At 38.2% G+C, this 15,145-nt stretch overlaps 1 protein-coding gene across 10 annotated transcripts in view; it reads left to right on the forward strand.

Moving 5' to 3' along the window:
- The window catches only part of LPAR1 (lysophosphatidic acid receptor 1), a 120,202-nt gene that overhangs the window by 67,458 nt on the left and 37,599 nt on the right, over positions 1-15,145 (forward strand). For all 10 annotated transcript variants that reach the window (XM_016130026.2, XM_016130028.2, XM_016130034.2 and 7 more), the window contains one exon: positions 7,823-8,570. In XM_016130026.2, coding sequence (XP_015985512.1) covers positions 7,823-8,570 — 748 coding nt within the window. The remainder of the gene's footprint in view (positions 1-7,822; positions 8,571-15,145) is intronic.

The raw sequence follows: 15,145 nt of genomic DNA on the forward strand, positions 1-15,145 counted from the left end.
AAATGAAGTGCACGGTGAAGATGAACACCATATGTGTGCCTCTTTAGAGTTTAGGCTTGGCAGATTTGTTATGACTTCTTTTGAGATCACATGATAGGGTGAGGTAAATTTCTGAGATTTGAAACATCTGTTCTGTAGAGCAGCCAACGAGACCTCCTCCCTCTGCTCCATCCTCCTGAGATGTAATTGATAAATGTGAAAAGGGCATGAATGTGGATTTCTCTTTTTAGCTTAGAGGACAGTTTATTTGGGGGTTAATCCTATTTTATTTATGTCTTTGTTTCTTAGGCGGAACAGATGAGTTGTAACTTAATTACAGAGAAATTTCTAATTATAGTGATTTAGATTTTAGAATAATAAACTTAAAAATAATTATTGAGTTTTGTCCAATCATATATTTGTTTTTCCCTAAATTTCTTACAATAAATATTAATTTTCTAAAGAAGTAAAGAAAATCATCTATAGTCTTACTTATATACGTTTCACAAAATTGTCATTCTATATATTATCTTTCCCCCCTATATTCACTCTTTTTCTCCAGTAATATGAAAAGTAGTCGTCCTACTTTAGTAGTTTAATTACGCAGTTTGGTGGTTTTCGAATCATCATATTTAAACTAAGTTTTGAAAATTATTATAATTTAAATAGTATGCTTTGATTTTTTTACCTGAGTAATAAATAATAAAATTGACAGATATTTACACACTCTGTTCCCTTGTTCTTAAAGTCTTATTGATACGGTGATTTTAATCCAGATTGTTGTTAAATTATCATTTTTATAATTATACTTCCGCAAATTATTTTTGATAGTCGTTTTAAGTTTTATAACCATGCGAAGGGCAATTCCTTAGACTCTCATCATGTGGGTTTTTGGTGCCTGCTGCCGGTGTTTGTTTTTCTTTTTCACTTTTCTCATGGCTTACTTGCCTTTGTGTTTTCTTTAGGAAGGAAATGTAGGTGATGTGCTCTCTGAGCTCCCGTATCTCTGGGACTGTTCTTTATTGTTGCCCACATGAGAACATCAGTATACAGTACTCAGCTGTCGAATTTATGGCTCTCAGATATTTTCTCCATAAAATGGAGATTTCGATCGCCTGTCTTCTGTCCTTTGGAATTCTGCAGCAGAGGCTTCGTGACATTCTGTTCTCTCTCCCTAGATATTTGATTTGTTTACTTTTTGTTTGTTTATTTTTGGGGTGCTTTTTAGAATTTTTAACTTTACCCTTGAGATTCTAAAATCTAACCAAGTTATATACAAATTTTAGTTGCTTTTAATTAACTCTTTCATAATTTATACAAACTTAAATGGTAATCTGATGTCTTTCTTCTTAAGCAGTAACTTTTCTTATGTTTCAAGCTATATTACTTCCAGCTTTGACCTAGTCTTTCTTGGATTCCTAGTGTACCCAGATTTTTTCCTCTATGTGCTTCCTTTTATTCTTGTCATCTCTGACCTTCTCTGAGTGGTGGGCGGATTTATTAAGTATGTCTTCTAGTTGCCATTTCAGTTTCCTGGAATTTTTATACTTTATTTCATTGACTGAATTGCTGTTTTTTAATTTAGAATTTATTTTCATCTCTTTGGTGGGCACAGGCTTTCCGAAGATGTTTATTCCTTAATCTCTGGAACCAGTGATTATGCTTGCTGCCTTACATGGCAAAAGGGACTTTTCAGATGTGATTAAGGATTTTGAGATGGGGAGATTATACTAGGTTATCTGGGTGGGCTCAATGTAATCAAAAGGGTCTTTAAATGTGGAAGAGGGAGGAAGAAGCGTCAGCATTAGAATGATGCAATATGAGAAGGACTTGACTAGCCATTGCTGGCTTTGAAGAGGGAGGAAGCATGAGCCAAGGAATGTGGACAGTCTCTAGAAGCTGGAAAAGATGAGAAAACCTTCTTCTAGAGCCCCTGGAAAGAGACACGGCTCTGCCAACCCTTTGTCATTTTAGCCCAGTGAGGTTTTAACCTAATGAGACTCATTTTGGACTTCTGACCTCTAGGACTATTAGATAATAAATGTGCTTTTTTTTTTTTTTTTTTCTGTTTGCTATGTCATGACAGCTATGACTACCTTAGTGACTTATAGTGCAATCATAGTTCAGGTGGATTCTCCCAGAGCTTGATGTGGGTTTCTGCCTAAATCCATCGGGTCCTGAAAAAATAAGAAAGCCTGTTCATACTGCCCTTCTAACTACTTCTGGAGGTTCTGCCAGGGTCTCCTTCACTTATTCTCCAGATCTGCTGCTTTTTGCAGGTAATAGGAGAGATTTAAATCTTCTTTCAATTGAGTCGTGTTGTACTAAATCTAGCTGAAACTCCTCTTTTTCTCAGCTGTATTCCACCCTTACTATTTTCAATTTCTGGTATATTTTCTACTGCTTTAATATTTAGCTGGCACTTTTTATAAAATATAGAATTCTTACCCAGAATTCCTAGTATAGAATTTTAAATCTGAAACAGACCTTATGTATATTTAGTTTTACAAAACTGATTTTACAAAACTGATGCTCAAAAAAGTCATATGTAATGTCGTTAAATGTGGCATAGTTTTTATGATACCACTGCTCAATTTTTGAGAGCTAAGAGATTAAGAGATGGCATAGGAATAGGGTACGTGCCTTTTGCCGAGTAAACGTATGGGATACCATTAAACAAAATCTATTAATTTTATTCATCTTGGTGTATTATGACTTAAAAAGACAACTTATATTTTATTTTGTCTTCCTTAACCGTATAGTTTTTGTTTGTTTGTTTTTTACAGTAGAGCAAAGAAACTGCACATGTCACCGCGTGGCATTGTTGGCAGTTGGTGTTCAGGAGTTGGAGTTTTGTGAAATACTACATGCTTCGTGTTTGATTTAAAAACTTCTTTTGTCCAAAGAAAGTAAATGGTTAGAAAGGCTAAAGGAAAGAACAGAGTTTTGCATTTACCTTTATAATTTTTTTTCGTATATCCTTTGCAGAAAAGAAACTTGTAAAGTGTAAACATTTTTGGAATTATCTTTAATTTGTTAATGCAGTCAATATGTATTTAGCATCTAAAACGTCTATCACTCAGATGTTACATAGCAATAAACAAGAAAGCTAGAATCTCTGCTGTCAGTGTTTATAGCCTAGTATGGGGAGTTGCCAATAGCTAATTAACCAATTATTATACAGTGGAGTAGGAGTTGTTATAGGAATAATGCCGAGAACTGTAGTAGGAAACACCGTGCCCAGATGTGGGAAGGTCTAGGGAAAATGACTAGAAAGAATAACATTTAAACTGATGCATGAAGGGGTATAGGCGAAACTGGGGAAGGTCATTCTAGGTCAGTGGTCTTCAAAGTGTAGTCCCTGGACCAGCACCATCAGCATCACCTGGGGCCCCACCTCAGATCTACTAATTCAGAAATTCTGAGAACATGTTCAGAAATTTGTGTTTTACAAACCCTTTGGGTGATTCTGATGCAGAAAACCACTGTTCTCACTGATGCCGAGAACCAGATGTGTGAGAGAACACAGCATGTTGCATATAACTGAAGCAGAGAGTTCGAAGTCATTAATAGCTTGAGTTGAGGCTGGAAAGGCAAGGAAGGCCTGATAAGGTAGTCAGAGAGTTTTGATTTTTATTTTACATTCTCCAGTAAGCCACTGAAGCATTTCCAGTAGGGGAGCAGCGCAGCACAGCCAACTTTGTCTTTTAGGAAGATCGCTGGAGAAGAGACTGGCTCTGGGTAGCAAGAACACTTAGGAAGCCAGTGTAGTAATATGCTGGTGGACGTGAGAATGGAGTGGTAGACAGGCCAAGCAGGAAGGAGAATCTACAGGATTTGGTTATTGATTAAAGGGTAAGGATGAGGGGAGAAGCAGGCATTTCCAGGTTTAGCTCTCAGGCCACTGGGGAGATAGTGCTTCTCCAGTCTCTGGAATAGAGAGCACAGTTCGTTAGGGATCATGAGGGAAGAGTATGTGTTTGAGTTTGGTTTTGAACATGGAGATGGAACTGCTAATGGGGTATCTCAGAGATAACAGTAGACAATTTGATATTTGCCTAGAGCTCGGGAAAGAAGTATGGGTTAAATAGATACGGGAGTATTTGGGATACATAAGATACTCAAGATTTTGGAGAACATATTAGAAAGCTCAATGAAAGTGTGTTGAATGAGAACATAAAAAGTATAGAAACACTAATATTGTTCATAATATGGGGAACCCTCAAAAATGACTGAGAAAGACCAGCAAGAGAGGGATCAAGACCCAGGAGAGTGTGCTGTCATGAAAGCCAAAGATATATTTCTAAGGAGAGCCTCTCAGTCATGTATTCAATGCTCTGAGGGGGTCAGTAAGGTGAGGGCTGAGTAGTTTCACTGGAATAGCCACGAGATTGGTGCGACTTTGGGAACTTACATGGACTTGAAGAATTTGACTAGAGTGGATTTGATGGAGGGGCAGGGTAGAGGCCATCCTATAGTTAGTTGAGAAATTAGTGTAAGAGAGACGCTAGAGAGCAATTGGCCACGAAGGAGAAAAATAATCCAAGCTGGAAGATGAAGAAGAGGTCGTGTAGGATTTCCTTTTTTTTCCTTTTTCTTTTCCTCCCTCTCCACTTCTCCCTCTCTCCTTGTCTCCCTCCCTTTCTTTCTTTTTCAAGGTGGTAGAGACAGAACTCGAATGTGGATAGGAAAGATTCAGAGGAGAAGAGAGAAGGAGTGGAGGGGCCAGAACTGAAGACATAAGGAGGAGAAAGGAAGCAGTTTATAGAACAACTTTCTTGAAATAGTAGGAATGGATGGGATTCATAACACTTGGATGGCAAAGGATACAACTTTTCCATTGAAATAGAAGAGGAAGAAAGGAAGGATACTTGAATAAGTAATTTTGTCTTTGATGGGAGAAGGGTAAAGGAGTTCTAATCTGATGATTTCTCTTCCCTTTTTGGCCTCTGCTGATGGAGATAGAGAAGATGGGGCTCAAAAGAGAACAATATATCTTGAGATAATCATGCTAAGCGAAATAAGCCAGAAAGAAGAAGTTGAAAACCACATGATACCACTTATAGGTGGAATATAAACCTAAAAGCAACAAACGAATTGGACAGAGACTCAGGGGCATGGACAATAAACTAGTGGTTATCAGAGGATAGTGGGGAGGTAGATGGGATTAAAGGGGTCAAATATGTGGTGACAGAAAGAAATGTAACTATGGATGGTGAACACACAATACAATATGTATATATACACACACGTGTGTGTGTGTGTGTGTGTGTGTGTGTGTGTGTATGCCCCTTACAGTTGAATTCTACACCTAAAACTTACTGGATTTCATTAACCAATGTCACCATAAATTAAAATAAAATAAAATAATAAATAAATAGATAGATAGATACATAAATAAATAAGAGAACAATAGACAAGTTTAAAATAGTCACTGTGGAGAAGATATAAAATAATAATTAGGGGAAAAATCAGATTTTTTGTGACATTAAATCTCTCTTAAGTTTACATCATGAATTTATACCAGAATTAAGCTGCCAGATATATTAACTTTCTCTGACTCTTCTCAGAAGTTTTGGTGTAAGTATGGAAGTAGCAACCAATTGCATTTATCCAAGACTGGTGTTATTCTAAGAAAATGTTGCAGAAATACAATGGGGCAAGTAAATTTAAAGATAAAGGTCTCTGCTTCCTTATCTGAAAATTTTTTCATAACTCGTTTAGTGACGAAACTTGCTCTGAATGAATTGATGTGAGGCTGTTCATAATCTTACCAAATTTAGTGTGTACCTCTTTGCTTTAGTAATTACTGTGTATGATTAAGGAGTGCTGTCCCAAATTTTGATAGGGATGTTACATCATATATTGTTTATGTACTGTATAACTCGTCTTAAAACCAGAAAAAAATTGAATTCTAAAGGACATCTGACCTCAAAGTCTTCAAGAAGATGATGTGTTCCCGTGTTAGCAATAAAGTTGTGAGAATAATAAACTATGGAATCTAAATGGGATAAGGAAAAGGGAAGACAGAGAGGGCAATTCATTGGGAAAAATAGGGTACTTAAGGAAATAGAGGGCTTCAGAGAACTGATGTATCGAGGATGTAATGAGAAATTTGGAAAAATGGAAATTGTGCTATTTAGAAGATAGAAATTATTTCCAAAGGGCAACAGTGCTGAGTGGTTACAGAGTCCAGGGTGTGACCATGGAAGTGGATAGCTGTGTTGTAATAAAATAGAAAGTCATCAGAGATGAGGTCAAGATACTGAAAGGCAAGAAAATTAGCTGAATTACCCAGAGCAGCGGCAAGATTTGGGGTGGAATGGAACACTACAAGCCAGAATCTCAGCTTTCAAATGAATGCAGCTCTATGGAAAGTACATAAAATACCAGTAGGTAAGGCAAGGGCTTCACTCCTCCCCTGGATGATGATCTCTTTAAGAAACAGACAATAGACTGCATAGTAAGTGTAATGATAGAAGCATAATCTAAAAGCTAGAATGTCTAAATGAGGAAAGAGACTCTAGATATCTGGACCAGTAAAAGACTAACCATTTAATAAGCGTTTCACACTGTTTTGGAACTTTCAGTGTTTGGTAAACATTTATGCACAACTTGTAGATATTCAGCAGAATATTTGGTCAAAAATAGTAGTTAACTAGGTTATATACCTGAAATTAATATAATATTAGAATGTTAACTGTAATCGAAAAATAAAAAAAAAATTTAAAAATAGCGGCTAGAACTCACATTTGCTAAATAAACCACAGTGCAAAATAAAAAGGAAAAGGTAGGATGTGAGTTGTCTTCAAGAAATTATTTTGTAATTCTAGGAGTCACAGACAAACTTCGGCCTTCAGGAAAGTGATTTATTCTGTTCGATGTGTAATTTTCTAGTTTCTCTGTGTTACTTTTATTTTCCAATGTTGTTTTAATAGTTTAATGACAACCTGTATTATTCCGTGGTAAACTTCCTCAATCCTTTTGGGATTCAAATGAAGTATAAATAATTAATTAGCAAATTTATTCTAGTTGAAAGATAGGAAAACATAATAATATTTATCACTCTACATTTTAAAAGATATACTTTAAGTATACTTCGCTTTTTGTAGAGCAGGGTCAAAGTGTCAACCCCTCTTTGGAGGTTACATTAGGTAATACATTTCTTAAGTCCTCTAAAAAGAAAAAAAGTTCTCAAACATCATAGATTGGTTGACGAATGCTATTCTGGGGATAGGAGTTGTGGGGATAGACAGAGCTGACCGCAGGAATGTAGAGCGGTGAATGCTGGCTTTGGGCAAAGACGCTGTGATGCATAGTGACTTCTTTGAAATGTTGGTACTGATGGTCCTTGTGGGGACTTGCATTAAAAATGTCTGTCACAGATCAAACATTCTATGTGAGAACAGAAATGCAGAATAATAGGGCAATAATACCCTATCTATAAACCAGCTATGTTTACAGAGCCCCTAAATAACAGGTCAAAGTAGATTTCACTATGGTAAATATTCCAATTGCAATGCTCTGCATAATTCTCATCCGTCTCATGTATTTTAAGCAAGATTTCTGGGCCATGTGGCTTTTCTAGTAGACTTCAATGATGTGCAACCACCAAGCACAGACCTTGTCATTTATTTAACTCCAACTGTCTTTAATCTTGAGGACAGTAATACAATGAGAAACCTTGGGGTTTCAACATAATCATAGAACAGTATACAGGATCTTTGCTTTTTTTTTTTCTTGCCACATTCACCACGAAGTCTTATGTGATCTATACATCTTTAAAATTGGAACTGTGGTTTCTTTTTCTTTCTTTTTTTTCATCTTTCTTCCTTTCTTTTAGTTCACAGCCATGAATGAACCACAGTGCTTCTACAACGAGTCCATCGCCTTCTTTTATAACCGGAGTGGAAAGTATCTTGCGACAGAATGGAACACAGTCAGCAAACTGGTGATGGGACTGGGAATCACCGTGTGCATCTTCATCATGTTGGCCAACCTCCTGGTCATGGTGGCAATCTACGTCAACCGCCGCTTCCATTTTCCTATTTATTACTTAATGGCTAATCTGGCCGCTGCAGACTTCTTTGCTGGGTTGGCCTACTTCTACCTAATGTTCAACACAGGACCTAATACTCGGAGACTGACTGTTAGCACGTGGCTCCTTCGTCAGGGCCTCATAGATACCAGCCTGACGGCATCTGTGGCGAATTTACTGGCTATTGCAATTGAGAGGCACATTACGGTTTTCCGCATGCAGCTCCACACACGGATGAGCAACCGGAGGGTGGTGGTGGTGATCGTGGTCATCTGGACTATGGCCATTGTTATGGGTGCTATCCCCAGCGTGGGCTGGAATTGCATCTGTGATATTGAAAATTGTTCCAACATGGCACCCCTCTACAGTGACTCTTATTTAGTCTTCTGGGCCATTTTCAACTTGGTGACCTTTGTCGTCATGGTGGTTCTCTATGCTCACATTTTTGGTTATGTTCGCCAGAGGACTATGAGAATGTCTCGACATAGTTCTGGACCCCGGCGGAATCGTGATACCATGATGAGTCTTCTGAAGACTGTGGTCATTGTGCTTGGTAAGTATTTTTTTGGCTGTAAATTTATAGATTCTCAATGTCTTAATATAAACTGCATTAGTTTATGAGCAAAGTAAACAACAATATGAATATTCACCAGGTATATATGCAGGAATTATAAGGGGATGAGATACTTTATATCAAATCCCTATGGCTAGGTCAGCAGACCAGTCTTTCTACAATTACAGAGCCGACATTAGGGAAATGCATGTCTCAGTGGTTTGGTATACATGGTGATGTGAAAGATGTCATTGATATTTAACTGTTGAATATTGAAAATTCCAGCATTTGACAGGTTTTCTTACATCCAATTGTGGAACTTTTGCCTTCCGGTCTCTTTATTACAGATTTTCAGGTAGTGTTTTTATATGTAGTTATTTTTATGAGTCTATTTCTTATTATCTTTCACATTGTGATTGTTACTACATACATGTAGGTGAGTATATCAAGGATTTGTATAGATTTATTGCACAAAAGGGATTTGAGTTAATGGCATTCTGTGACAGTCATCTTTATGAAAATTTGTTTTTTTCTGTTCATTTTCTGTTCGCAATAATAGAAGATATTCGTATTTTAAGGTGAAGAGCAAGATTTTATTCCTTTATGTATACTTAAATAACTTTTGCCTTTAAATAACTATCCTGGATGAAAAATTTGTGATAGTGATCAAGAGGAACATATTTATATTTTTTTATATATGTAAAAATAAATGTACCCACGAAAAGGTCACACACAGAACATTTATTTCTTTTGGAGCTCAGAGTGCCTCTTCTAAAAGTTTACCCAGTGAGAATTTGTTTAAATAATTACCCCCATTGAATTAAATTTTCTCCATAGACTATATTCAAGATAATATTTTTATTTAAAATATTTCAAATCTTTAAGAAAAATCTGTCAACATTCCAGTTTTCCCCATGGAAATTCAGTGGAAAGTTCCTCTAATGCTCTTTGCTCCAATTTGTAAAGTAATGTTGAATGACTGTAACCTGGGATTGTGTAGCTCCCCTGAAACCCTGGGAGTTACATTAATTTAGTCATTGGAAAGAGAGAAAGACATAATTATCACTAAATCAGCATTCCAGTTGAGGTAGTGGTCCCATCTATTTTGATTAGAACAAATGCATCATGGAGATCGTATCTGGGTATCCTGATTGTGACCTATAAAGATGAGGGCGCAACCTCGGAGTTGACGACACAACTAAAGCCCTGCCTGATACCAACCGGCACACTTAGATAACGTTCCCACCGGGGGCCTCGTCCCCTCTGATGTGAGAGTATTCTATTCTAGCCAACAAAACTTGATGGTACACAAGTGGTTTCCCTATATGTTTAATTATCAGCAAAGACCTTGGGGTACCTGTGCCACAAGCACATGTTTTCCATGATGTGAATGAAACACGTCTCAGTTTCCCATGGATGCTACTTTTGTATGCAGTTAAACAACGTAATATATTTCACTTCTGTATTGACTCAAATATTTGTTTCTTTACTGATGATCTGAACCTTGGTCGAAACTTTCCAGATGGGGACCCTTTTTCTATTGTATCTCAAGTGCTGCTTATAGTCCATAGACGACCAGCAGAAAGTGACTATTGAACTTGGAGTTTGAACCTGCCAAGTTCTTGCTTTAATTTTGACTTTTTTATAATGCCTAACATATATTGGCGTGCAGTATGCTTATTGACTCATGTAGAATTAACTTTTGGGGCTCATTGGGTTGCTTTGCAGGTTAAATTAGAATTATTTTGAGGGTTTATGGGGCAACAATTTCAATGGCTAGCTGCCCTAAATGCCCCTTCTACCAGCCTACCCACCCAAATTTGAAAATAACAGAAATAATGTTGCTCTCTGAGATTTCAACTAGTAGACTCTACAAAGATTGACTATAGGTAACAGGTAACCTCTGGAATAAATAGTATTATTTCTATAGGTATGTGATGGAAGAAGTTTAAAACATGGAAAACTGCTGTCAGGATGATAGGTGAAGAAATTTGGTGAGGCAAGATATGTATGTGATAGGTTTATAGGAAGAAGAAATTAAATAAATGCACAGTAGCATTGTTGAAAAAAGCAGCAAGAATGGGAGAGTGGGTGAGGCGAGGGGGTGGGTGGTTAGAAGGTGTAGAGTAGGGAATTCACAGACCTAAACAGATGCTGATCATGGTGATGCCTAATACCATTCATACATTGCACTCTGTTGCTTGAATTCTGTGTTGCTTGATTGCATGGAAGGGATGGGTTCGTTTTGTAGGAACAAGAATTATCATCTACTTGAAGCTCTTCTCATTGTAAATTAGTTTATAAACAATTGTTTTGTTTTTGTTTTTGTTCTTTTTGGCATGTTTGTTTTTTCATATTTGTCTTCTTTGCCACATTATCAGCTTTGTGATGACAGGCAGGGATTATAATAACGTGTTTTCTCATTTCATCCACATTACCTTCCAATCAAAATACAACAGCTTGGAAAGTGACTTATCACGTGGATACTCAATAAATAATGTTTATCTTTCATTTATTCTGGGGGTGATTACAGTTTGATTCACTGTAGAGAAAACCTTCAGTTTCCATTTCACCACATCAAAATGACCTCTGGATTTTAAAGCTGTTCAGTCCTCATGATCAAAAAAAGGATTTGTGGGTCAACAAGGCAAATTCCTAGGAGTCAACATAAAATAAAGGCGCCTTTGAGATTTATGATGTCAATACCAGTAGTAGTTTTTAGGTACAAGATTGTGTATAAGCTGCTTTTGAGTGAGTACTGGATTTTAATATTTTTATTTGTCAAACACTTACGTACCATTAATTGTTTGCCCGGTACTATTATTCTGTGTTAGAAATTAGTATTTGTAAATAGCAACCCTACGGAGTATAGGTGCCATTATCTATTTGTTATCCTCCTCTTCCAGAGGTGAACACCAAGGTGCAGAGAGGTTAGGTAACTTGTACAGGGTCACACAGCTAGTGAAGTACAGGAGCTGGAGTTCATTCAGGCACTCTGTGTTTTTCACTGCCATGCTATCCTGTCTGTCCATAATCAAAAAACGATCATCAGCATATGTTGTGTTTTGGTTAAACCGCGCTATGCTATTAAGTTGACCCTATTTGTTTCTGTCGATAACTACCTAGCTGCCTGTGCTTTGTTTCCTGCCTAGAAGAAAGCTTTAAGGGAGCATTCCTCTTTTGTTTCCAATGATGACTCTCTTGACTCTCATTTTATCAGCCCTTTTCACTGTTCGCTGTCGGAGCGCCAGTAACTGACTGCTTCTGATTGAGTGAGGGAATGTTTGCTTCCAGGTATAGTTGTTAACTTGTGGTTTTATTATCTCAGCATGAAGTCATGTAGTCCTTCCCCAAACGTGAATTCTCCTTACTTGACCTTTTTCCAAGAATTGCTTTTGAGTCTCATTTTACGGTAGAATCAGAGTGACAGTCAAGACATTCTTCCTTATTTGACCACAGTCTGTCTTGAGATAAGTCCTTGCCTTACCTGTTCTAGTCCTTTTATGACACTTCTGTTGGGGATAATTTGGAAAAAGAAAAACCAGGATGTGGCAAGAGGAAATAATGGTTATGGTAAGGAGATTTTGCCTCCGAGCCCTGGGATAGAGTGAGGGACAGAAAATGTAAATCAAGGTGGAACTTTTCCTTTCGGGGAAGAGAAACATTCTTTTTCTTGTTTGATCTGTTCTGGCTGGAAATGACAACCACTGAAACTAAATAATCCCTTCTTACCTATGTTCTCTGTGCCAAGGTTAATACTTGGTACTACTTTCCATGTACTATTTATAACTTTACACCAAGGAAAGTTCTATTTCCCCCATTTTACATGGAAGGAACTGAGTTAAGATAGGCTAAGTAACTTGTCCCAGGTCACTTCTGGAAGCAGCAGGTCTGGAATTCAGCTGCAGGATTGTCGTAGACCATGACCTTCCATCATAGGACACTGATGAGGCATACTGTACAAGAGACTGTCACTGGGGGTGATAACTGCAGTGGTGGGGCCAGGTGGGTTTAAGTCCATTGTTTTCTTGTTCACTCTGATGAAGAATAATTTGGCCAGCATCGTGTTAGCAGATCTTTATACTTCTCTATTTAATTAATCAAACCTGTCATTGAGCGCTAATCGTGTGCCAAGGAATAAAAAGATGAGTAAGGTAAACTCCATTATTTTACAGAGCTTATAGTGTAGTAGAGGAGACTAAGGGCTGCAAAAACAGTCGGGTCCAGGCGCTAATAGAGGTAATGGGCTGAGTGATCCAGGGTGGAGGGAAGGGAGGACCTCCCAGGGGAGGCAGTATTGAACTAAATCTTGGTGAATGTGGAGATGCTTGCCATCCCGTTGGATGGTGGTGTGGAGAAGCTAAGAGATAGCAGGAGCAGTGGTCCTCCCCTTTGAGGAACTGAAAATAGTCAAGTGTGATTAGCAGATAGTGGGGCATTCAGACTGGAGAGGTCAGAGCCTTCATAACATACTAAGGAGTTTGGGCTTCTGCCTATGGGCTTCTGCCTATGGGCTTCTGCTGAAGGATTCCCCAAGGTAAAGAACACCAATTCCTTATAGGGGTGACCATATGGTTTGTTATCCAAACTGAGACACTTTTGTTAGAGGAAATGGAGACCGAGTGGTTGGGACACTGGGATAAGAGGCATTAACCAAGACTGGTCTGGTCAACCTCAGGATGTATGTCACCTTCCTCTAGGCTCTGCTTTCTGCTGGTTTGTTTATGAATACTCTTGCTACATTTTCTTTTGGCTTTTTAAATGTAGAGCTCAACCAACATTGGACTTGTTCCACTGTGTAAAGATGGTAAAGAACTTTCTTTCTCTTTTGAAGTGAGGATTGGTCCAGATTTAGAATTTTAGAGCTGCAAGGGAACTTAAAAATCACACCATCCAACTCACTCATCTTTCAAAGAGACTGAAGTTCTCAAGTTAACTTAGAAATTTAGACCCAAACCAAGATCCAGGTTTGCTGACCTGCAGTAAGGTGCTATTCTCACTGCCTGTGCTGTCACCTTGTTCAGTCCTAGCCACACTTCATCATTTTCTTCCTTGTGAACATAGACGTGTGTTTATGCGGCTCGCCAGGATTAGGTGCAAACACTGGGTATAAAGGTACCTGGCACCCATGGACAGAGTGCCTTTGAATTTAGCCTCATTATAACCAACTGGTTATAATGGTAATCTGTAATGAAGCTTTGATAGAAGTCACCGGAAACTGAATTACTTGCACATTATGTAATATTTTTAAAAAATGAATTTATTTAAATTAGTTTTAAGTATACAGTACATTGGTTAGACATCTATAATGTTCATAAAATGACCCTTCCCCCCAATTACTCCCTCTCTCCCCTGGCCCTCCACTTAGCCATCATATTAAGGCTAACTACATTCCCTCTTCCATGTTCCCCGTGCCCAACTATCAACTTCTAATTTGTACTTCTTCAACTCTTTACCCCATTCTCCCAGCCTTTCAACCTCCCTCCCCTCTGTCCATCAGCAAATGCACATTATGTAGCTTTTAAACATTTTAGCATCCTGATAGCTTTCCTAATACCAGCATTATAATAGTTTGTTATTTATCTTGGGCTTTTTATTAAGTTTCTGTTTTACCCAGTGTGCGTATGTTTTCCCACTGATATTCATCGAGGCAGGATGGCTCTGGGATCTCCTCCTGACTCTGCCATTAACTGGGTGGTTCTGCGCAAGTTACTTTCTCTATGCATTAATTTTTCTACACCTTCATCTGTAAGATGAAGTTGGCCAATTCAGTTTCCAAGATTAGAGTTCTGTTTATTACTTTACATAAAATGATAAGAGCATAACCACAGTGGGTCAGCCATGTAGAGTTTTCTAGTGGAAAACATAAATGGAATTGGAATAAAAACCAGGGACTGTGAGTTCTCTCCACATCAGCTTCTTCAATAGTGTTAGATGTACTATTCCCCATTAAAGAGAGTGGCACATACCTTTATAGAAGATAGTCTCAAAGAAATGATTTTATTTTATTTTTTTGCTTTACTCTCCAGTAGAGAGTCACATGACAGGAAGGGAAGGTTTCCCAGTTGGTCCTGTTGCTAGGGGTAAGGAGTAGACACAAGAGTCTCTCATTCCCTGGCCACAGGTGACCCACAGCACATCCTGTTGCTCTGAAGAGGAACCAAAGCTCCCCCGAGTCTCCTCAGGTCCCTGTGGCATCTCACTGAAAGCCTCTTTGAGGAAGAACTCAAGAGAATATTCATGAGAGCCTCGATTGTTTGTCCAGCGCCAGCTTGCCACCCCGGGTGTGGTCAGGAGCGACACTCTGCAGAAGCCTCACAGTGTTCCCCAGACCCCAAATCCTGGGCCCTGGTCAAGAGAGAAAACAAGTTTCAAATACCTGCTCTTTATACCCTTTTGTTGTCCAACTCCATTCAAATATTTTTACTCAGAAGAAACTTTTAAACAGAAACAAAAAACAAAAACACCACATTAACCTAACAGAGTTCCTTTTGAGGTGTGGACAGAGCAGCCAGACTATGAAGCTTTCTGATTTTAGGTCTGATTCAGACCTTGTCTACCTGAGAGATTCTGGT

Source organism: Rousettus aegyptiacus, unplaced genomic scaffold (genome assembly GCF_014176215.1).
Source record: "Rousettus aegyptiacus isolate mRouAeg1 unplaced genomic scaffold, mRouAeg1.p scaffold_m13_p_3, whole genome shotgun sequence".
NCBI lineage: Eukaryota > Metazoa > Chordata > Mammalia > Chiroptera > Pteropodidae > Rousettus > Rousettus aegyptiacus.